Below are 24774 nucleotides of genomic sequence, written 5' to 3' on the forward strand. Positions count from 1 at the left end.
TGTGTGTGGAGCAGGTGGAGATGAGAAAAAAATGGAGCATTGCAAATTGGAGTTTTAGGCTGTTGGAGTTTTAAATAAAACCTGAAATTGCTTATTATCATCATACCTTCTTAGAGGTAGTCTAGAAACCATTCACTTCCCTCAAAAAGTTTTGATTAAGTCTTTAAAATGAAAAGAAAAACATCTTGTATATTCTGCTTATTGCAGAATATACAGTATAATAAACACGCAGTCAGAATACATTTTTTTTAAGTTTTTTTTGCCAAACTTATCGAGTGAGCTTTGTATGGAAGCCCGTTTCCGCCACTAAATAAAAACAAAAAAGCTAGTATCCATAACTCAAAATTTCGAGTTACTTTTCTCAAAATTTCGAGTTAGCTCTGCCAATCAAAAATATACGTGAATGAGGTCGCTTTCTTGTTACCTGGAAGCATATGGCGCAGAGGAACGTGCACTCAAAAACGTATCCCAACAAATTGGCGCTTTCGCGAGTATGTTTGCTGATAGTAACACCATGTGATTCAGTTAATAACACAGGGATTTCATCATTTGTGAAGCCAGGCTGAAAACACTCAGCAATCTGTGCATTCACGACTGGATGTAATACCGGTAGCTTAGCTGTAGCATTTGTAGCTGAGGGCTTCAGCTTCCGGGTAACAAGGAAATGACGTCATTCACGTAGATTACTGATTGGCAGCGCTAACTCGAAATTTCGAGTTGCTTTTCTCAAAATTTTGAGTTAATAAATCGAAATTTCAAGTTAATAACTCGGAATTTTGAGAAAATAACTCGAAATTTTGAGTTATGGATCCATTTTTTTTTTTTTAGTGGCGGAAATGGGCTTCCATAGCTTTGAACCAAACAGTACTTTGATGTGTCTTTAAACAACACTGCAGCCCCCCGGTGGCCAGTGATGGTACTCCAGGTGGGCAAAGAGAAGTAAGGTAAAATATACAGTTTGCTGTCAGAAGTGCTGGGCCACCTACGAAACCGGCTCAGCCATGGAAACCTGTGCTATGAAGCTCCTGGTGCACACTCTCTGTGCTGATGTTAATGCCGGATAAAGGATGAACTCTCTTTTTAATAAAAAATGTTTCTAGGTGTTTATTTTTTAACATTAAAAAATAAATGTATTTGAATAACTTTATGTGACCCCGCTCTGTAATTTTACGTGGTCTGCCAATCCAGTGGCTGAGTCACTGTGGTCCTTGAACACTTCCTATTTTTAGTAATTACACTTAAGGAGTAGACTATGGAATATCTAGGTGGAAGGAAAACTCAGTGACGTTTAGAAAATTTTACAAATGTTTGGAAGGGCAATACAATACTATACAATACAATAACTTAATAAGGTAATAAACAAGAATTTTAAAATCACAATAGAATAAAGTGAAATAAGTATAAACTGGGATGAGATCCATGGGGTCATCTACAATAAATAAATAAAAACCAGTTAACTGAAATTTGTAATTCTCATTTTAAAATGTAAATAGAAATTTTACTTTTAATCTTTTATTTTTACAGATGTTAATAAATTTAGACCACCTGTCATAGATCTGACAGATGGTGGTCTAATAAATATGTACGGTGTACTGTATTGTATAATTATAGTATAAGGTAACATAGTAAACACCGTTTGGCGTGGTTCTAGTAATTTAGTTGTAAAATGCTAGGAAATACTTATATTTCAAATAGATATTATAAAAAGAAACAATTTTAAAGTTAATTACTTAGTAATATTTCTCTTATGACCAATATTTGTTAATGAACTTTTAAAAGTAAAGTAATAATTTGTAAATTTGTGATGAAAGGTGTGAGTGGACCACAGAGGTGGAATACAGCAGTTATAGGAGTGGCTACATTAATTCTTCTCCACCAACAAACCTCTCACTTATAACAAATACCAAACACTAAAACTCCAACATGCAAAAAACTTCTAGAACGGGCCCACTGTATACCATAACTATACACTTAAATATATGTATATATATATATAAATGTATGTAAACACAGTAATGTAGCAACCACCTTTCACAGCCATTCAGAACAGTAGCAGCCCCATACTACATGTAAATCCATTAGCACCAGCAGTGTTACACAGTGAGTGATAGTTGCAGCCAGTGGGACAGGGAAGCTGACTAAGCAACAGTCAAGCTAATGAAGAGTTTGTGCTGAAGTGCTGATGGGGGACACATAACCACGTAGGACAGATATACATCGAGCGAGGAGAGCTATCTGAAAGTCTAATGGTCAGGGACCTGGGGGAAATATCCAGAGTTCACATCAATAAAGTCCAGCTTGAGAGGTGGTGTCACTTGTGTTAACCTCAGCTTAAATATGGCTTTAGTAGATACACTTCCTACATGCTCTGAGATGATTTTTTTTTGTTATGTAGTGGCTTCATATTCATCAGAGGATCAGAGTGGACGTCTGATGCACGAATGCTCTGCAGTTTAGATGAAATCCCCTCACAAGTGTAGACATGTGTGTACAAGTAAGACATTGGTCCTCATTTATCATGACTTTCCTCCCTGTTATAATTGTGATAGGCTGAGCGTAGACTGTGTATAAAAGATGCACATAGCTGCCATTACTCATAAATTATTGAGGGTTTGGTTGAGAAGCCTCCACATGAGTGTTTTCAGAGAAACTGAGGGAGTCTCATACAGCAGCCTGCTTTTTCCTCCTTCTTGATGCTAATGGTAGCATAATTTTCCAAATAAGCATCATGTTGGGTTCAGTAAGGCTTAAAACTAGCAACTGGGATAGTAAATTCATCAGGACAGTGTAAACAAAGGAAACGAAGGGAAATTTCTCAGACTTCCATACAGTGGTGTTCCTGAGAGTCGCCCCCTGCTGGACATAATAAGAAAGTTTTACTTTAACCAGAAAGGTACTCCATCATTTATACACAGTCTAAGGAGCTGTGCGTAAAAGCACTATGACCACAGCTGCTGCAGACCTTCACAGTAAGGCTCGGATTTTAAAAGCTGTTCAGCTTTTTACTCTAAAAAACATTAGAAATATCTTCTACACATCTGTATCTAGATTTCTATTCCAATGAAACTACCCAAGCTTACATTATATAATATTATAACATTATAATATTAGTTTCTAGTGATATATTTAGAAAAAGGTTGTCATTAATGACATTTATCGTGTACTTTGAGCATTATCGATGAATATCTTGTTCAGTATAAGCAGTGTTTGTTGGATTTTGGCAGGAAAACAGCTCAATAAATTAGGACCAACATCTGCAGCCACACAAGCTGCGAAGCAGCGCAGTCGACGTCATGTCTGAAGATGACTCATGGCTTCCTGTCACACTGAGAAAAAAGCTTGAACGCAGACCAGGACGTCACATGACCACATAGTGAGCGGATAGGACAGAAATGTGGGAAGCAGTTTGCCACTGGTCACGACAGTCACTCAGCATGTTGAAGCTAGCAGCGGGGGTGTGATTGGTTTCACTTACAGTCTCTGTGCAGGGAGCTAGTGAGGGGGGGAGAAAAGGCCTGGGAGGACCTTCTACGAAAACCCCATCTACATCTTATCAGCTTCCCCATCGCTGCCATAACCATTGAAAACCTCACTAAACTCGGCTAAGTTGTGGATGGTGGGGCTGGGCCGGGGACTCTGGCTTTGGCTAGGCTCGGGGCTATTGCGGGGGCTGCCTGTCTGGCAGGGGTAGCAGTGACGGTGAGATTGGTGGTATTGGGGGTGTTGGGACTGGGATTGGGACTGGGCCTCCACCTTCATTCTTTTGGCCTCGTTGCGTGACTTGTAGCAGAATTCGATGAGGGCCACCAGCATGGCCAGGCCCAGGCCCCCAACGAGGATGTAGAAGACCCCCGCCACGTTGCTCAGGCTGAGGGCCTGGGAGGACTTGTCCTGTAGCCGGCGGGGAGAGGAACACAAGGGTTAGAGATCGTTTTGGCAGATCAGTCAACACTTAAACACATAAAACAGCGTAAAAGGAAAAAAAAAAACGTACAAATTTACACACAAAACTGATCAAACATAATTTTTTCACTACACTACCTCTAACCTTCGTCTGTAGCCATGTTATCAAATATCTCCAACTTTCTCCATATCAGTTAGCGTGCTTTTGTCACATATCCCCTTTGCTGTGTAGTGCTGTAAATACAGTCCATATAAATTTGGGTAATGACAGCCTTTTTTGTAGCTTTGCCACTGTGCATCACTACATCCATTTGAAATGAAACATCAATCATGATGTGATTAATGACTGAAGTGTAGACTTTCAGTTTATATTCCAGGGTTTTAAAAAAAACTTTGCATTAACCGTTTAGGAATTACAGACATTTTTACACACACGTCCCTCATATGGACCGACTAACATAATTCTAAATGAACATTTTTTGAAGGACATCACCGAATGCTGTGTTTCCTGATAGGTTTTTAGTGCAGCTACTTCTTCTGTCCGGTCTTCCTCCCCTCAGCTACAATCGGTGATGGCAGACGGCCGCCCCTCCCTGCGTCTGGTTCTGCCGGAGGTTTCTTCCTGTTACAAGGTAGTTTTTCCTTCCCACTGTCGCCAAGTCCTTGGTCATGGGGGGTCAATTTCATTGTAGCAGCTTTTTCTGTATTATTGTTGGGTCTTTATATAAAGTAGAGATGGACCGATCCGATATTACGTATCGGTATCGGTCCGATACTGACCTAAATGACTGGATCGGATATCGGAGAAAAATAAAAAATGTAATCCGATCCATTAAATATCACGAAAGCACCTCACAAAACTTGCAACACGCCGTAACTCACCTCAGAACGTTAGCACGTCTGAGCAGTATGCATCACGTGATAGAGCGGCTGTGGCATGCGGGACCTGTCGGTGGTCTGGATAGCATGTGGAGCTTCGCTAGCAACCCGGCATTTCATCTCCGACAAAGTTATCCCCGAGAGAAGTAAAGCAAGTGTGTAAGTCCATCTCTGAATGTTTGTAAAGCATTCCTGCGTTAAGCTTAACAAACGATATATGGAGCGACTGCTTCTCCTGCTGCTACTTCAATCATGAAACTGCTTAACGATCAGCTGATCGGCTTTTCTGTCGCGAGTCCGTCTCTCTTGTTTGTTTTTGGCCCACTTTGCACCAGAAAGAGGAAACCAGCGGCTGAACAACAGCAGCACGTTTAAGCTTGATCAGCTGTTGTTAGAATTTATTTAATATTACTTTCTACTCGAGGATCTTTTCTACTTAGCTGACGCTGGTAACTGTGCAGGGGCGGATCTAGCAAAGTTTAGCCAGGGGGGCCGATAGGGCATTAACTGGGAAAAGGGGGCACAAAGACATACTTTTCTTTCTTATTCTCATTTAAAATGTCAAGCTTTTAATAAATAATTATCTGACACCCAAAGTTTTAATTTGATGCAAAATGAATAGAAGTCAATTACTGTATATAGTAACTATTAAGTCTAATATATATACCCTAGTAAGCTATAGTACTTTTTCCTTTGGGAAGGTACCATCTGTGCAGTCTGCAATTTTGTTGAAGAAAGATGTTGAATCTATTTAATATTTCTTGAAAAATAATTGATTTCTGTGCATTTTTTTCACACTGCATCAAATTAAGGTTGATTACGTCGATTAAGCATCATGAGGTGGAGTGTGAGGGGTGGTTCCTTATTTTTTATTTATTTATTTTTGTTGTTGCTGGGAGTTGGAACCCTATTAGTTAGGTTGCTTAATATTTATGCTAAGTACTCTTTAAAATACCAGAATAGGGAGGATGGTGTAGGTCTAAGTTTATTAGATTGATCAGTATTGCTGAACTATGAAACATTTTTTTTTGCATACAGGTATAACAGAATAGCTTTAGTGTAGTTGTTGTTCTAAACTTGAGTATGAACTTATACAAAATGCAGCAAGATATTTAAAAAACAGTTTTGTTGATTAAAAAACACTATATCGGATTCATATCGGTATCGGCAGATATCCAAATTTATGATATCGGTATCGGTATCGGACATAAAAAAGTGGTATCGTGCCATCTCTAATATAAAGTGCCTTTAGGTGACTGCTGTTGTGATTTGAAGCTTTATAAATACATTTTTAAGAATAAGATTTTCTTTTAAAGCTGTGCAGGCCGTTTTAGAGGTTTTCCTTGTATCATTCAGGTTTGCGATAAATAATTCGTTTTACTAAATTAACAAATGCTAAACCTGAGATTTCCTCCATTTTTGTTCATAAAATCTTTTCAACAATTTTATTTTCTTATTTAACTATATCACGTAGTTTTAGTTTTTCAGTTTAACTATAATTACCCTGGATAATTTACTTCAGTTGTTTGTTGTGGTTTTTCAGGCCTTTTATGAGTTTATTACTCTGTGAATTAAGAATGAACGAGGTAAAGGATCTTGAGTAGATTCCAGCAAAGATTCCATTAGTCCAGGCAAGTCAACAAAGGAACGGGCCTCACCGGGCCAACTGTCTGTCAATCAACAGTACATTATGAGCCTGTTAAAATGAGAAACTGAGTATTTTTTTAAAAATGGCTTTAACTCCTAAAAAGTTAATCCAATACTTTTGTTTAATCCCTTGAATTAAAGCTGAAAGTCTGCACTTCAGTCACATTCTGATTATTTGAGGTAGGAGACAAAGTTACAAAAAGTGTGTCATTGTCCAAATACTCATGGGCCCGTGGTTTTCTTTGCAGCTACGCTAATGTGAGCTTTCGGGTTTCTTCCAACCGTTTAACCCCTCGTTTATTCAAATGTATGCAGCTGATCGCTCATGCTCCCAACCTGCCATTTATCTCCTCTTAATAAATCACCTACATCCTTAAGGTGCGTTGGCTCAACACGAACGAATGGCTGTCATGCTCGGTCTCATTTGCAGGTGATAGCGTGTGTCCTGCACTGCAATTTTCTGATTAAGACTGATGTGGATCGTACATGCTGATTTGTTACAACGTGGCCACTCTCTCCATGCTCCAGTGCATCAGCAACATGGATCACTGTCAAAGTGTGCGGCTACAGCTGAGGCATACAGTACCACTGACAACTAGTGTGACATACAGTAAAGTCTCAAGATGCCCTCAACCATCTCAGGTGACAGTCAACTGTGTGTGTGAGCCTTCATCTGCAGTTGCATCACATCGCTTAGCTGCTGTAAAAACGCCGAGCCATGCCTCGTGTCTGTCATGCTGTATCCTCCAGGCTACACCTTGAGTCTCTACCTGCGTGTCTGTTATGTGTCTTATCGGCCAGCCTGCTGTAATAACAGAACTGCCAGCGCTATAAAAGTGTGCATAGAGACAAAGAGAGGAGGGGAGGCTCCCAGGCTGGTGGAGACTGACCTTACTTCCAGAGTCCTTGGGTCCACACTCCCCTTTATCGTACCACCATTTGTTTTTCAGTTTGTCTAAGACTCCTGCTTCACTCAGTTTCAATACGGCAAGGTTTACGGGCGTTCTTCATATCACGGGGGGCGGGGAAGGGTGGGGTGGGGAAAATAACATAAATAACATCATAGGACATGTTATTTTATGTTATTCAATCAGAAGAAGCCCAACAAGAGCAGCTCAGTACTCTTCAGTACAAAGTGACGAAGCCAGTAAGGGGCCCCACTTATGCTACGTGTCTCTTTGCTCATTTATGTGTTTTAAAGGGTCGGATTTATCGGGGGATGTTAAAGGGGGAAGGGGCAGAGCTAACAGACACATATACGTGGAGCCCCGGCTGCATCGCTTTTCTGGAACGGGCACATACTGCCGGGACCTTTGTCAGAATAACCCTGGAGGCTAGTACTGTCAAACCAAAACTATTGGCTCTTTTACCCTCACTAAAACATCCCAAACCGGGCTACAATCATATTCCAAAATACTTATTTTGGTGTTAATTTATAATTATAATAGACCGCTACATAAACAGTACGGCAAATATTTCTGCTTCCACAGTACTCGCTCTCCACTCTAGATTAGAAGTCGCAGTTTCCAAATCTTCTGCGTAACTGTAGAGATCGACCCGGCAGATGCTCCTGTTACCAACAAAAACACATCTCTCTTTTTTTTTTTTTACCCACATCAAGGTCACATGGGCATAGCGTCATAGCGGCTAACCTTCTCGCCACCGCCTCCGCTGCCACACTCTCCTTTGTCGTACCACCACTTGTTTTTCAATTTGTCCAACAGGCCTTGTTCATTGAGTTTTAACACTGCCAGGTTTACTGCACTTCTTGAAAACGATAAAACATATTTGGTGAGAGGGCGTGAGTATGCTGTCCAATTTGGGAGGGAAGGAAGAGAGGGGGGAGAGGAAAGGGAGGAGTAGCAGTAAGAGAGGGACAAGGGTGGAAAAGTGCATTAATCCCATTCGAGAACCCAAACACACCCTGAGTCAAAATCTCTCTCCCTCAAAGTGAAATGATATCAATAAATAAGCTCCTTATGTTACAGTAATGTAGTCTATTTGTTTTTAGCCAAGCCATTTTAATTAATTAGCATGAGCTAGCAAGCTAGAGCTCATAAAACCTCTAGATGTGTAAGATTGCACTTTAATCAGACACTCATGTTTCCCAGAGAATAATTTGGTACTCATGTGAGTATTGGCCCCACTTTTACCTTTACCACCATAATCTAGAAAAAAGTTCAATTAGCAATTCCCAGACAACTCTTTGTTGTAGCATTAGCATTAGCATACCCTAGCCAGCTAGAGCTAAAAATATATATATTTTTAAAAACTTTCTATAAAGTTTAATTTTTTTTTAATATTGCAAACAGATGCCACATGTGAGTAAAAGTTCCAGTATAATACAAATCTAAAAGGGTACAAGATGATTAATTATATAATTAATTATATAAATGAGAAAAAAAGAAAAAATATCCAGAACACAAGTTGTGGGCTACACTAGCAACATGCTGCTAAGCAAAAATATTTAACCTATCCTAGCTCTGAAAATTTCAGTCTATTTTGAATTTTAACATGAATTTCTCTAGTGTTGTCAACTGAGACCACTGCTAATCTAGATCTGATTAATATGATACATTTTATATGTTCTACATCTTAAAGACATTTTATAATTATTCAGATAAATGGGATTTAAATTAACCGGATTTGCAATCTCAGTTTAATGGTAAAAAGTATTTTCCTTTGTTTTAAACAGGCATAATACCTTTAATTAATTTTAATCAGACATGGTGACTGAATTATACGTATGGTAGATAATCCTTTTGTACACTGTTTCTTAATACAAAAATGAAAAAATATATAAAACAAGTAATCACTGGTACAAAAGCGTGCTACATTTTGGCACTTAAATTGTTGGCCATCAGCATTGCCAGCAAAATAAAAAATAAAAATCTGGCACCAGTTAGTTAGTTAGTTAGCTCTAGACCTATAAATAATTTAGACCTGATTACACATGCATATAGTATAGGTATGGCTGCCAATTCAAAGCTCACAGGATTGCTGAGCATTAAGCTGCTCTGGAAAATCATGATTGGCATGAAAAAAATGTCCATGAAAAGCTTTCTTTAAATAAGTGCGTGTAGCAATTTCATGGCTTCTTTTTAAGGCTGCTATAGTGATATCTGATGACAGGGCAGCAAAATTGTGAAGGAGAGAGAGATTTGCTCCAGCATGCATTTTGATCCTTTTAATTTATTTGTAATATTTCGAACAAAAATAAATAGAAGCAGTCAGAAACAAAAGGCAACAGAGCTCATATCCCAGTTTGGAGCCATATGAAATCACAGCCTTGACCAGCAATGTTGCCAGCTCTTGATGTCGCTGGTGTGTTTCCTCGCTGATATCCGGAAAAGTGACTGACAGAAGATGATAATCCTCAAAACAACAAAACAGAGGCCTGGGAGGGAGGACTACCCTGATCTGTTAGGCACTCTTCCTGGTCAAAGCAGTGGCTGAAAACTGGCACCAGCCTGGCTGCAAACAAATGATAGAAACCCTACTTTAGGTTTTGTGACCAGAGGAATTTACAGAAAACAACTATGGGAACAAAAGATATTTTAGATCATCAAAGGCAGAGCTTTTAAAAACTCAATTTCTGCATTTACGTGTGGACAAGGTCACCTTTTTCATATCAGACTGGGTGCTGTGCCACTGTTTGGAGGCTTTCGATTGGCCAAAATCTCTCTATAGTTGGGGTTATATTGCCATCTGTTGCTTAGGCATGCCCTTGACATTAGTCTTTTTTGTCAAATTCAAATGGAAAAAAGTCCAGTTTTCAGTAATATCCATATATTTGCGGACATAGACTTAAACTATGTTGACGAAAAAGCCCCAGAGCAGGCGGTCTGGAGTTCAAATCGCTAACAGGGCACAAAGCTTTGTTTGATATTCTTACTGTTCTCTCTCAGTTCTGCTCTAATATGTAAGAGGACAAGATTAAACAGTTACTGAATGCAAACAATAGTTTGCTAGAAAGTCAAATCTTGCATATAAACCAAACATGAAGCAAATTTTTTCTGCTGCATGCATATACGAGATGAACTGATGTCAAATTATCCTGAGTGAATAGAAGTTAAACAATTTTAATTTAGGTATAAAATACACCTCATAAAAAAACAAATAAAGGACCCCCCCCCCCCTCAAAAAAAAAAAAAGACATCAGCTGGATTTTACCCACAGGACACATGACATGAATTAAGAATAAGTAGAAAGATCTAAAAATGTGAGGGAGGTGAGGTATAGGAGAATTAAACTTTCACAATATTGGAGTCTATGTATACGAATTGGCAAAAATTGTAACTCTTTTGTGGGTTCAAACAGCAGTTATCTACTGCTAATAATTGATAGCAAAGCTCTAAAACGGGTTATTTCAGTAATATTGCTTAAAGTGCTCTCCCTGGTTTTCAAATATGTATACCTCCACAGGAATAAATTAAAGTGAATGCAATTTCATTCACACCCCTGTGCAGTTTTGCCTTTAGTATATTTATCCTTTCCCCTCAGTGAGACCTTGCTGGAGGGCTTTGATCGATGAGTGTGTGGATTGAAATTGCAACTCCCCACTGTAATGCCACTGTATTCTGTGGCAGGTCTGTAAATTCCACTATGAGCGGGAGGCTGTGACAGAGTCTGGCAGAGTTACCCAGGGCTGAGCTTTCAAATGGCTCCCAAAGCACTATTTCAGTCACTTAGTTGAAAATAAAGAACCAGTCAACCGTGAAGGAACACTGAAGTAGCATTAGCTAAATATCTCAGAGCAATTACATTTTGTATATAAAATGCAGATTATCTTCTAAATGAGACATTTTCAGATGAGAGCTTCCAGAGCATGCCATTCCAACATGTCTTTGCCCAAACAGCAAGCACAAGCACATACATTTACCTGTTGTGGAGAGCTGTAAAGACAAAAAAAGTGAATAAAAACCACCCACAATGAAGCCCCACATGCATGCAACAAACACAGATGTCACTAAGCGGCTACTTGTGCCCTCAAACAAACACATAAAACGCCCCACCCACCAACACTAAGCAGTATGTGGAGGCAGATAGAGATAGAAAAGGCGGCACACCAGGGAAGGTGGAATACCATAACAACACGTAGAACATATTGTTACACTATTCCACCCACCTTAACTGTGAACCCTTGGGTGTGGCTACTCCATAGCCCTTGGAGTCCAAGTTGCCCCCGACTTTCATTGTGTCGCAGGGCTTGCGCTGCTCTGTGTACTCATTCATAGTGGACTCCAACAGGAAGGCGTATTTTCCTTTGGACTTGCGGACCCGCGCCACACCCTCGGCCGTGGTCTTGGTGAAGACTGTGGGCTCAGCAGACTTCATGTATCCCCACATCTTCTCATAAACAGCAATTTTGGACCGCTGTGGGGTTTGGAAGGGTTTGGAGGTTCAAAGGTAGATGATGTGTGAGTGACAGAGAAAGCATGTCCACATACAATACAAAATAGAGAAAACATGGAGCATCAGTTCAACAATTTACATTTTGTTTATCAGCTTTGAAACATTTTACTGCAAAAAAGTCAAATAACAATACCGGCAGTTGTATAGACCAATGGTTCCCAACCCTTTTCAACTGGTATACTCTAAAGCCCTGTCAGATGGAACCAGCCACCAACACTTCTCATATTCAAGCGTGTTCATATAAACTCATTTTAAACTGAATTCTTGACTACTTTCAGTGGCAGTTTAGCCTTGTTATCATCTTTCCCAGCCCCCAGTGTCTTTGGTACTCTTTTGTATCCTGTTGGGTCTGAAGTCTTTACTATAAATAAATAAGATGGTTCAAGGCAATCCTTCCTGAATACCACACTCACAGATAAAGAAACAGTAGTTCCAGCTATACCAACAACAAATAATTAGGTGCCGTTATTCCCATGATCTACGTCTCTGAGGGGAGTACGATTTTAAAATGAAATATTATTACTCTTAATGCAAAATTCTAACTGTTAAAAAACTTTTAGCTAAATAATTTTAACTGCTAGCCACACTCTTAACTAATGATTTGCAGTTTTAGTACAGCGTGATAAACAGCTAGCAGCCCATTTCATATCTTTAATCATATTCTTAAGAACAAACAGAACTGTTAGCTAACTTTTATAACTGCTTCTAGTGAACATTATCACTGATGATCAATGATGATGATGATCTATTGTTTATATTTTCGCAAACTGTTCTCAAAGCTAGGTAATAATTAGCTAACATAATTAGCTAACAAATTTCCAACTTTTTACTCTCATTTCTAAGTAAATTTTTTTAGCTGCATTTATTATGCTTATATTTTTGTCTACATACGTTATTAAAACCCAAACTAATAGCCACCATTTTAATTTATTTAATATTTACTATTTATAATTTACCTTGTTATTTTATCTGTTTATCTAGTATATCTAGTAAACCATTTCAATTGCTAGCCATGCTTTTAGCTAGCTATTTCAACTTATAATAATAATAGTAATATAAAAATAATTTCCAGCTTTTATTTAGGTGCCCATTTTAAAAATGTTTTTGTGACTTTTTTGTTTATCTACAATGGTGGCTAACAAACACTACAAATTTCAGTTAATGTTCTACTCGTTTAGCTTTTAGCTTGCTATTTCAACCGTTAATCAAAACTTTTATCAACAGTCTAATTGGTAACTTGGTATTCCCCCGGATAAGCTGGAGGAGGTGGCTGGGGAGAGGGAGGGAGGTCTGGGCCTCTTTGCTTAGGCTGCTGCCCCCGCGACCCGGCCCCGGGCAAAGCGGATGAGGATGGATGGATGGATGGATAATTGGTAACTATACTATCCAGCTCTTTAGTTATAATTTTAACCAGCTAGGTCTTTAATTTTCTTTGCAATCTAATTGAAATTCTAATTCTAACAGCACCTTTATTTAATAATTTATTAGACAATACATATTTATATTTTAGTTTACCATCTCAAATATTAATCTAATATATGGGTGTGAATACTTTTTTACAGAATTTTAGCTATAAATTTCAAGTACAAGCCACATAGTCAATTATTTACAATTTTTAGCCACAATTCTAGTTTATTATTTCATCCGTTCATCCAAAATTGGAAAACTAAAAAAGCTTGTTTACTTTCAGCCAACATTTTGAACTGCTCGCTGAGCAGCTGAAAGGCAACTAATACCTTTAAATGCTGTCATACTTTTTTTCATTTATGAAAACTTAATTTTAAATGTCTTTATTTTATTTCCAATTTCAGTCTTATTTCTAATGCTTTAACCAACTTATGGGGTGGCTGCAGCTCAGGAGGTGGAGCAGGTCATCTGCTAATCGGAAGGTTGGTGGTTCCCTGGCTCCCCCTAGTCTGCATGGGCAAGATATTAACCCCAATTTGCTCTCCGATGCATCCATCGGAGTGTGAATGTATGTGAATGTTAGTGTGCACTTAAAAGCATAGAAGACAGTACTTGTGTGAATGTGTTTTATAGAGCGCTTTGAGTACTCCGGGAAAGTAGAAAAGTCCATTTACTTTCAACTTTTCTACTCAAACAAGTTTGGGTCTACTCAGTCATTACATTGACTGTAATTTCAGTTCCCAAGCTTGTCTTCCTAGCAGAAATACCTCCTGGTTGGGAATCACTGGAGTAACATACCTTGACAAGGTATAATAGGGACTAGAAGAAAACAATATTTTGATGAGTCTTTGCTTTTGAGCGTGTGTGAGTGTCAAAGATTGTAGGCCTTCACAGGGTCCCATACCTGTCTGAAAGTAGGTCACTAACTCTGGTAACACCAACTCACCCTGAAGAACTCTTTGGTTGAGCCAGAGTCTAATGTGCCATAGGCAATGTCGGTCTGTTTGGCCAGATCCTCTGCACTCTCAATGGGAGAAACCATCCTCTCCACAGTGAGAAAGGCGGCCAGGTTGGCCGTGTAGGACGAGATGATGATGAGAGTGAAGAACCACCACACTCCTCCTACGATTCGTCCCGATAACGATCTTAAAGATAGAAAGGAGGGAGGACGAAGAATAGCGCAGGAACAGATTGGATGGATTATGGCGAGGACGGGCAGGATGAAAATAAGAGGGAAGGAAAGTTGCAAGAAAGTAGAGCAGGAGAATGATAATTGGAGGTCAAATTAGGATAAAAAAAGGGAAAAGAGTGAGATAAAAAGACAGAAGACAGTCAGTGGTATAACAATAGTGAAAGATTAGACAGAATGAGATATGAGTAAAGCATGGAACCAACAATGCTAATGTAATACCACAAGGTGGAGCTCTGACAACACTCAAAGCTGCCAGAGCTTTATTTACCTCTCATTAATGCCTCACAAAAAATACAAAATAAAAAATCCCACATGCTTCTGTTGACCAGCTTTGATAAAGAGAAAGGTACAGGCTACTTTTGTCCCTTCTTACCCAACCCCTCTTTTTGTTTACTGGCAGGATGAGAAGAGCTGCAGGTCCCCCGGCCGGCATAGCGGCGGCAGCACTGCTCTTTTCTTGTTTTTTCACTCGGGGCAGACAGATAGCTCGCTGCTCAGGAGCAGCGGAAGGTCGTGAGGAGAATCTTAAACCATAAATGCTGCATTGAGGAGAACAAACAAGATCTCCCCTCGGTGCAAATCAAACAGCAGCGGATACAAAACCCTCAGGCCTCCGTGTCAGATGGAGAGAGAGAGAGATGGGGATATGAGGAAGGGAGGAGACAGGCATCTGCAACAGTCAGTGTGTTCTTGGCTGGTATTTCACTGTGTCTTATTGCGATCTGGCTATATTCCATTGCTCCCAATACACAAAAGCCACAGTATACAAATAGATAGCATCCTTTCCCTCGACTGACTCCACATACTGTAGGCACCTAATGAGAAACCCTCTTCTAATGTTCCCTTATGGCCCGTCTGAAAGAAGCGTGACTATCAGCACTGCTAAGAAACCTTCTGAACAAACACTTTGTGCTTCTACTCGACGAGTTCTGCAGAGCCGTCACCCCGACCAAAGAATCACTGAGGAAACCTCCATTTTCTCAGTCTGAACGGATGAAAGTGCCTGTAGCAGCTAAGGCAGCTTCCAATTGAGAAGTGCTGCAGTGGAGCATGTCTCCTCCACACACACACACATACACACAGAGGAGTCTTTGCCCATGAAATAGACTTATTGACGTATTAGCTCTGGATTTGAATACAAATGACTTCCGTCTCTTCGTCTCCTCTCTCCTTGGGAGTATATTTGAGCACGGAGTATTTAACTGTAAAATAACGCCTTAAGAGGTGGAGGGCGTGCATGAAGATGCATCGGTGAGTCCTATCCTCTCATGTCTATCGTCTCCTTTTATTTTCTTTCCCCAGCCGCTAAAATCCCTTCGTTCCCTGTGTCAGAGCCTCTCCATTTTCCCCGTCCTTGCTTTATTTATATAGAATCAGCAGTGGATTGTGGGAGAGTAATAATGGGAGCAGAGGAGAGTCTCTTTGCCATCCCTTCCGACTGTCTGTGCTGTGTGTTTGCTGGCTGATACCGCTGACTTTGATCCACTGTGACACACTGCTGTGTCTTGATGGGCCTGCAGTAAACAGAGGGAGTGGGGGAGTGGGGTGAGAAAAGCCCTGCGCTGGGAGTCTGGGTAATTTTCAGGTCACGTTAGCGCTTCCGGTGGTTTCTTTTTTGCTCTATTGTCCTTTAAGCGATGCTAGAATCCAGGTGACACATTAAAAATTATATAGAAGCGTTTCAAAATAAGCACTCTCACCTTCCCATCACCTCTAATAAGATGCGTGATGCAGTTTACACAAGTGTTCATTTTTACTCCATATTTTGATTTGTGGGCTCCACGTAATTCATAGATCAAAATAATTCGGATTAACTGTGTAAAACATCAGTTGTAACTCCTCCTCTTTTATGATAACTGCCTTCTGATTGGTTCACCCTAGTAAACCACAAGTGGGCGGGTATATCCTCTTTCTCTGACATCATGCAGATTCAAGAGTTGAAAATCATGCATTTTTTTTCATATGGATTTCTCTAACCTCATTTTTCACTGCTTACCACACTATATGGACAGAATTACTGTGGGGCATCTCACAGGTGTATCAAATCAGACACTAGCCATGCCTTAACAAACCTTTCTGAAAGAATGAGTCCTAAATAGATCAAGAAGTCGAGCGTGGTGCTGTAATAAATTGCTCCCCTCGTGACAGACCACGTAACATCATAGAGCGGGGTCTCGGAGTCCTGAAAAAGTGTCTAAAAGTCACCAACACTGCTCACTCACTAACTCCACCCTTCCAAATCTCCACTGTCATTAACATCAGCATAAATACTGTGCACCGAGAGCTTCATGGCATGAATTTCCACATGTGAATTTCCAGATTTTTAGGTGGACACCAGATGAAAAGTCACTACTAACCACTCTATTTCTTGCGTGCATTGTTTTTGTTTTAGTTAATACTAATTCATTTATTCGTAGCAGCCTTATTTACATGGCATTTATTGCAGCACATCCCAGTTTCCGATATAAATCAAAATATCATGTTTGTAGTATTTGTCAACAACTAACCTCAGTAATTTACTCCAGCAGCTGAGCAATGTTGATGTTAAACACCACACAAACAATATTAAATAGTGCTGCTGTTTGGGACCATTTCCTGCAGTGGATTAATATTAAATTTGGTGCCCTGAGTGTTTACAGTAACAGGACAGCGTATGTGAGAAAATGAACTGTAATGTCCATGTTTATCATCATAATGAAGGAACCTAGTGCGATGGTGTGGCTCATTGATTTGTTTTTAATAGTTATTGGACACCAGCGCCTGCTTTACTCGGTTGGTTGAGTGTCCCAGTCCAATTTATAATGGTTTACAGACCTTTGCACCATCTGCATGTGAATTAGTTTGTGTATACAGGAGCTTCTGTACATACAAGGCAAATAAAAAGCCAGAAAACTGAAACCTTGTCAAATTAACTTCCTCAGGAATTGAGATTAATGAAAAAGGCCAAAAGCGCTATACTGTTTGCAGTTAGTGAAAGAAGAGTGTGTTCATTACAAGGGAAGGTTGCAAAGAAGGAAAAGTGCTTGAAAAACCTTGGAGAGAACTTGACTGTAATGATGTATGAGTTCGGTGGAGGAAACAAGAAAGCTAGATGAGGGAAGTATTAGAAAAAGAAAGCGGAGACAAAAAAGAAATTGGCTCCAGTGTTGAAGCAAAGAGTGTCTGGCAAGCCCTGGATATAAAGAATACTAAAAGAGAACAATCTCAACAATTTTAGATTAAGTTTTAGTTTTTACAATTTATGTAACGAAGCTTCATATTGATGAACATCGAAAATCTAAGATCAAGTTACAAATTTACCCCAGAAAGCACTCCTCTTTCATATTCACCCCGAAAATCGAGTACTGTGTGTTTTTCTCAATCCCACTGACTGTAATTTCAAATAATCTAAATCTCACGAAGCATGCGAATGCTTCAAGACATCAAGAATACATCTGATGAAATCCTGTGGTTGTAAAAAGAAGAAGAAGAAGAAGGTGACTTGAGTTTAAATATTTTAGACACTGTAGCTTCAAAGGGCCGTTGGAACAAGCAGCATATAGAATAAACTGTACTGAGTCTGTCACTCTCCGTGGAACAACTTTCATTTTCTCAATCTAAAGCCACAGAATGAGACGTTTGAAGGGGAAAATGAGATCGTGGCGCTTAAGTAAAAAAAATGCAAAGATAATAAAAGCAACATGAAAGCAAAGCAAATCTCTTATCAGGATTAGATATGGTACGTTCTCTGTTACTATCACTGACCATCTGATGCATTCCCCACTTTGCTCTTTTACCTCCTTTGATGTGGGGAAAAATAAGATGAAAAACTTCTGTCAGATTTGATGTGTGATTTGAGGATTTCTGCAGCATGTGTGGTTAAGAGGAAGAAACAGAAGAGGAGGTGAAGTAAAAGCTGTGGAGGGATGGGGACAGTTGTGACCTTGAGCAAAGCCTAAATAAATGGGGAGGTGCTAGTTTGCTCCCAGGGTGACACCTGGAGGTGAGATCATGGTACTTGACTTATTCGTAGCAGACAAATTGTCACTCTTGTGCTCTGTCTCTGCTCCCATGTTCTGTCCTCGGCTAAATCTCTAACATAATTTTGCAAAATAAAATCTCGTCACTAATTAACGCCAGGTCATATTACCTGTACTGCAGAGGCTCACAGCCCTATTGCTCATCCTTTGCAGGTGACGAATGTACTGAAGGCTATGCTCCTAACTAATACAGGCCTGAAATGCTCCAAAAATACATCTGGGCCAGCTGTGGCTCAGGGGATAGAGAGGGTCATGTAGTAGCTACTGGATCGATCCCGAGCTCCTCTAGTCTGCATGTCAAAGTGACCTCAGGTAAGATATTCAACTCCAAACGATGCCCACCATGCATGCATCACAGTATGCAACAACAGCTGCGGCAGGGTTTCTATCTCTACAAGTAGCTAGAAATGAACCACTACTGCTACTTGAATGCAACATGTAGTTAGATATCTAGGAAGGAGCATGTCATGTTACGGCTTAAGTTACAGCACAGGGTTCTTAAAGGTTAGTGGTTACACCTGCAGTGTAGTAGAGCTCATACTTTAGCCTCTGGGAACTGTGGAATATCTCGGCTTCCAGTATAACCAGGATATCTTACTATCTGGGTTTAGGCTTTACCAGTCATTGTTTATGAATGTTGATTATTTTTAAAACCTAAATTGTCATAACAGCCAGTGAACCTCAGTGAAAACAACCGTTCTTTTGCTCTCCAAATGGACTGTTTATGCGAACAAAGCCTGCTCAGATAGGCAACAAATCAACTTTAGATGAAACCGGTACATCTCTCTTGCAGACACCTTAATATTCAGGTGCAGGACTCTGTTTCTAGACACTAACAATTAATTAACACTGATAGCATAAGCATAACACTTCCAACACATTTTTCTAATTAAAAGCCTCCCTGAGAGTGGGTATCATGTTTGAATCACTCCAAGCCAACTGCTAGACTAAAATATATAAATTATTTATACTAGTATAAAGTGAAAAACAGAGCGCATCATTACACACACACACACACACACACACACACACACACACACACAATGCTTTACTACTCAGTTTCAGCACTGTTATATTTGAGCGCTTTCTTACTACAAGCCTCATTTACCCACATGTCAGGCGAAAACCTGGAGTTCAGTATCACCCCCAAGGAAACTTCAACATGCAGTTTGGAAGAGCCAGGTATGAAGCCACTAAACAGTAGACTTAGTAGATGATTAGCAGATGACCCATTCTACCTAACTGAGCCACAGCTAGTCTAAAAGTGAAAGATATTTGAAGAAATATGACCAAAACAAGCAGCAGCAGATAATTAGCAGATAAAACCAGATGTAAAATATCAGAATAGTAAAGGAAAGATTAAAAACAGTTGAACTCTTCACTAAAATATAAAATGAAATATATAAAAATAACAGAAATTTGTAGGAAATGCAAACCTAACAAACTGTTTACATTAACTAAACTATCACGTAGTACAGATAACAAAGGGTCCATGTTTTAATTGTAAATTAATCCTCTGGCATTTCTGATCTGCTCTCATTAAGATGGTGATGTGCTGCCACACGTAACTAAGATATTACAAACCTTCAGCATTATCTCCTGGGGAAATATAATCTGTGGGATTTTAAATACCCGACACTGGATCGCTCTGTGATGTCAACCTTGAAGAAAGCCTGGTCGTATCGCAGGTGGATGTTTTGTTTTCTGTTTGTCATTTTAAATGCCATATATGAAATCTTACACCTGTCTAGCTGTAAAAAAGAATACATATATTGTGGTTTATATCACCTACTTAGTTGTATAGACTCTATGGATATTAGGAGCTATTAAATCATTTTAATGATGCCTTTACAACCTTCTTAAATCGCTGTCTTTTCTCAAATATTTGCTTTTGTCCTGAGACACTTTTTAATCTCATGAGGCTTTTAAAATGTATTGAACTACAACCATCTGAAGAGGATTAAAATTCCACTTTAGCTGAATTTTAGTACCAGAAAGGTCATGAGGAAAAGAAATTGAAGCATTTGGTGAAAAAAATGATCTCAAAAGGAAACCATTAAGCTCCAAATCTGTATCCAAAGTTCAAAACATACTTTAATTGTGCGGGGGTTAGCATAGTCGACTCACACCTAACCTTGTCAGTTTGATCTGTGATTATTAAACTGGCTACAGGTGTGGCTGTCTGTGTCTATGTAAACTGGTGACCAATCTAGGTGCACTTCCAGTCTGACACAGGCTGCTTTAGCTCACCTCCCTTTAAAGCCACAGTCTCTTTAATGGAAAACAGTGGATGGAGACCACAACACGATTACAATTATGTGAAATAATGTGTGAAATGAACTTTCACTCTGGCTGCTTCAAAGAAGGCGACCAGGTCTGCAGCCAGGCGCCGCCTTCAAAAACAACAATAAGATGGACTCAGATGGGGATTGAATGGGGTCAAGTTGTTTCAATTACATGCAATTTGTTTGTGATAATACAGGTATTAACTGTGATAAGTTGCATCTACATGCACAGAAATTCCCATTAAACAGGAATTGACATTAAGTATTTACATTCAGAGTCCAGCTTATCTCAGACATTCCTCCACAAATAGAAACATTGTTGCTGCATTGTTGCTTTTGCTGCATTTAACCTAAAATGACAAAGTCACACAGCAACCTTTTATATAGAAATGGAAGCATAACACAACCAAGTTGTCAACCAGTTGAGTCATCTATTTTAAAGAGTGTGCCGCAGACAAGTTGAGCTCATTAGCACAGACTGACTCTGATTTATTGCAAACTGTCTGTTTATAGATGAGATTGCAGTTATTTGCCTGTCTGTCTGAGAGTGATTGCAGTCTGTAAAAGCTGGATTGCAATTGTTTGGAGACAGGCTGCCTCCCACAAGGCAAACTTTGCAATCACCTTTCAATCAAAACTTTGTTCTGACAGCAAAATAATAAATAAAAATCAGTGCAATCACCTAGTTACCAATATTATTTCCTAGTGAGGAGGTTGCCGTCCTATTCTTACTTGACTTCCTTCTGATTGGCTGCCCCTCAAAAGTCAGGTAAATGAGGCTTCTGTGGTCACATCCAGAGCTCTGTGTGTGGAATAACCACATTAGGATATCAGCTTCCCCCCAAAGTATTTCAGTCTGAAGCCTGAACTTTCGGCTCACAGATGATGTCTAATTATTTAAAACTTGAGCAATATTTAATATAAACTCCCACCATTGTAACAGTATATACATTACAGAATGTAAGAAAGAGCACAATAGCCCCCCTTTAAGGAAACAAATGCACATTTTAATTGTAACTGGACAGGTTTTTACCAAAATATCAAAGCGGGAAACATTAATACCATTTTACCTTGAAGCTAAAGATGACGACTACACAGATGCACATGCAGCATCCAGCATAGCCCAAAATTGGCTAAATTAGTGCAACAAATCAACCTCATAGACGGATAAGCACTGCTGACAGGAGCAATAAGCAATGCAGCAAAACAGCACTGTGTTAGCTAGATAACAAAGCTAATTGGTATTGAACTAATGGAATAATGAAAATCTTGGATATAGACCACTTGAAAGTCAGATTTTTCCCCTTTTTCAAACGCAGCTTCTGCTTCTGGCCTAAATTCACAACTCAAATTAAAAGTTACGCCTCATCTATAGCCATCAGGAAATCTGCCATCAGTATGCACGCAGTCTGAGCTAATCAGGACTAATCAAGCCAATCACAGCATTCTCATTAGCTCGCCGGTGATTCAGCAATGATGACTCAGCAGAAGAGATAGAGATAATCCATCTGAAGCAATGAGACAGAAGTGACTGCAAACACCTGGAACAATTACACCGGAGATGCAGACGGCTGCCTGGATGTTTATATTGACATTTTATGAGTTGCGATGTGACATCCTGCATTCTCAAGAGGAAGCACCAAAATAACTGCAGTTCTATCCAAGTGGGATTTGCAGTCAATTAAAACCACTATCATGTCGCCATTTCGTTTAAGCTCCCTTCTTCTCCTGTTTCCACAGAGACATTACCATTGGAGACCAGGATATTAATCACTGAATTAATTATTACGGGCTGCCTCGAGGGAGCAGAAGGGGGTATTAACCCTTATTAAGAGAGGAAGAGCGAGAAAGAGGAAGACATTCAGTGCCATTTCAACTTCTGCCTTTCGTGGAGGAGCTGCGCCATGAATCAAACTGTCGACACTAACAGTAGGTGGATTACATCCAAGAGTCACAGCTAAAAATACCACATGTAAGGTAAAAGCCAAGACCACCACGCTGGATGGACACATACAAGTCATGGGCTTTGGGTGTAGTCGTTAATCTGTTAGCCATTCAAGCATAAAATAAAAGGCACCTAACTCGAGGGGTGAACCAAAGTTGTGACTACACATAACAGACAATTTGACAAGGCACTATCTTTAAGCACTTTGTCTACAGCCTGTGGCAAAAAAACACATATTTCGTTCCCATTTGTTTAGCTGAATCTATACAAAATGTCAAAAGTAAAAGTTTGAATGGCATAAAGCTATGAGCAGAAAATATGGCATATCTCAGCACTGTGTGCTGTGTGTCCTTTAAAAAAAATTGAGGAAACTGGACAAGTGGAGGAAGGAAAAATTAGATGAACAGTATGTGAAGGTCTTTAAGAAGTAGCTCAAACAGCCACCTCCTCCAGTTCCTCTGGTGGGATACCACTGAATTCCCAACAGCTGACCTCGTAGGTGCCCAAAAGGTATCTTGGTCTGGTGCCCAAACCCCCTGAACAGGCAGCTCTACTCTGAATCCCTCCCAGCCTCTTTTTCTCCTTCTCCTTTTATGTCATCTTTACCTCTTAAGGAAAGTAAAAAAAAAAAAACCAACCCCAAAAACAAGCAGAACTTTGTAAAGGGTTAAACATGGGGATGCTTCCCTTGCAAGTTATCTAGCTTATCTAATTGGCTTGAAAGGTTATGGTAAGACGACTTGGAGAAATGATGGCTCATAAATCGGCACATTACTTTGTGATAACCATTAGTCTGAGTGCTTTTAGCAAGTCTTGCTACTAATTGAGTGGACGTTGTAACTTTAATATAAGGATTTATTAGTAAGTATCCATCAGTTTTTGTCAATTAATTAAGCAAAATTACATGTTTTAAGTTTCCTGTTCTTTCTCAGTGGGTTTTATTAGTTGATGGCTATTTGTGCTGGTAAAATATCCAACTTTAAATGAGAAATAAACATGCTGAGAGCCTAATGCAGTTTTGGTCTCTGCTTTGCATTAGATGTGAATGTGGTAGTTTTTGTAGGGTGTTTTTTTTATTAGTCAAGAATATATGTAAATATATGAGTTATTAGAACTAAATAAAGAAATAATATGAGTTATTAATGTTTCTTCACAAGAAGTCTGTGTCCTAAGTGAAATTCTAGCCTGTGATGTGCCCAATCTGTCTCGGGTGACTTTTAAGCTAGCAAACGTGACATTTGGCAGTGCCCTCATTGTTTTGACACACTAAACAAAGCAAATGACTAGACTACATGCTTGGCTGCCACACTACACAAGACAGCACACCTAACTACCCACTCCAAACACGCTAAATGTCAGGATTCTCTCACATCTCAAAACTTGCTATCGCTCACTCGCTCTTTTGACGTGTCACTCCCAAAGCTTTCCCCTCTTCCTAAACAACCAAATGCCACGTGCTGGGATATCTTTTTTTGATTGGTCGACATGTTACATTTTTCCACCAACAAGAATGTCATGTTTTTTTTCTTGTTTTTTGGGAGGTTGTTTTCCTCGCAAGCACCACTGTCATCCCAGGTTGGCTAAGTAATCGCTAACCTTGATCCTGCTGCTGGGGTTCCTTCAGATCTTTGTAACAGATGAGTCCACCATTGGCAGCATCAGCTTTGTTTTTACTGTTTGGTTCTGCACTAAACGGGGTGATAGTATTCAGGAAAGAGCATCTTGTATATTTTTGAAAATCCAAACTCTGGTTTTACATGGCCTATCAACACAATTGAAAAACTAGTATATAGTTTTTCTTGTTGCTATGTCATCCTAAATTGGTCATGTGATTTGGACACACCGGTGCATCCGTTGCCCCCAAATGGTTAAAATCAGTCTATATAGATGTCTACAACACAAGGCACAAAATTATATTACACGAACAAGTAGGCGATATACATCCATCTTTTATATACAGTCTGTTGTCTAGCTTATTTATTTGCTCAACAAATAGGCGAATATAGTGATTTGGGACATTACTTGAGCTAATTAAGCCTTATGAATGTGAACAATGTCACAGCTGGGTTCACCAGGTTCAAA

At 39.5% G+C, this 24774-nt stretch overlaps 1 protein-coding gene across 3 annotated transcripts in view; it reads right to left on the reverse strand.

Moving 5' to 3' along the window:
- The window catches only part of gria4b (glutamate receptor, ionotropic, AMPA 4b), a 157833-nt gene that overhangs the window by 1881 nt on the left and 131178 nt on the right, over positions 1–24774 (reverse strand). The window contains exons 12-16 of one of the 3 annotated variants that reach the window (XR_013100630.1): positions 14198–14396; positions 11558–11805; positions 8082–8196; positions 7320–7434; positions 3754–3891 (exon numbers count right to left, since the gene is read on the reverse strand). Coding sequence is in view for 2 of the 3 variants with exons in the window: in XM_004551206.4 (XP_004551263.1) it covers positions 3754–3891; positions 7320–7434; positions 11558–11805; positions 14198–14396 (700 nt within the window). In the remaining variant the exon portion in view is untranslated. Of the gene's footprint in view, positions 1–3753; positions 3892–7319; positions 7435–8081; positions 8197–11557; positions 11806–14197; positions 14397–24774 lie in introns of those variants that run through there. The other 2 variants (XM_004551206.4, XM_004551205.5) reach the window with 2 other exon arrangements.

The sequence above is a fragment of the Maylandia zebra genome, linkage group LG10 (genome assembly GCF_041146795.1).
Source record: "Maylandia zebra isolate NMK-2024a linkage group LG10, Mzebra_GT3a, whole genome shotgun sequence".
Taxonomy (NCBI): domain Eukaryota; kingdom Metazoa; phylum Chordata; class Actinopteri; order Cichliformes; family Cichlidae; genus Maylandia; species Maylandia zebra.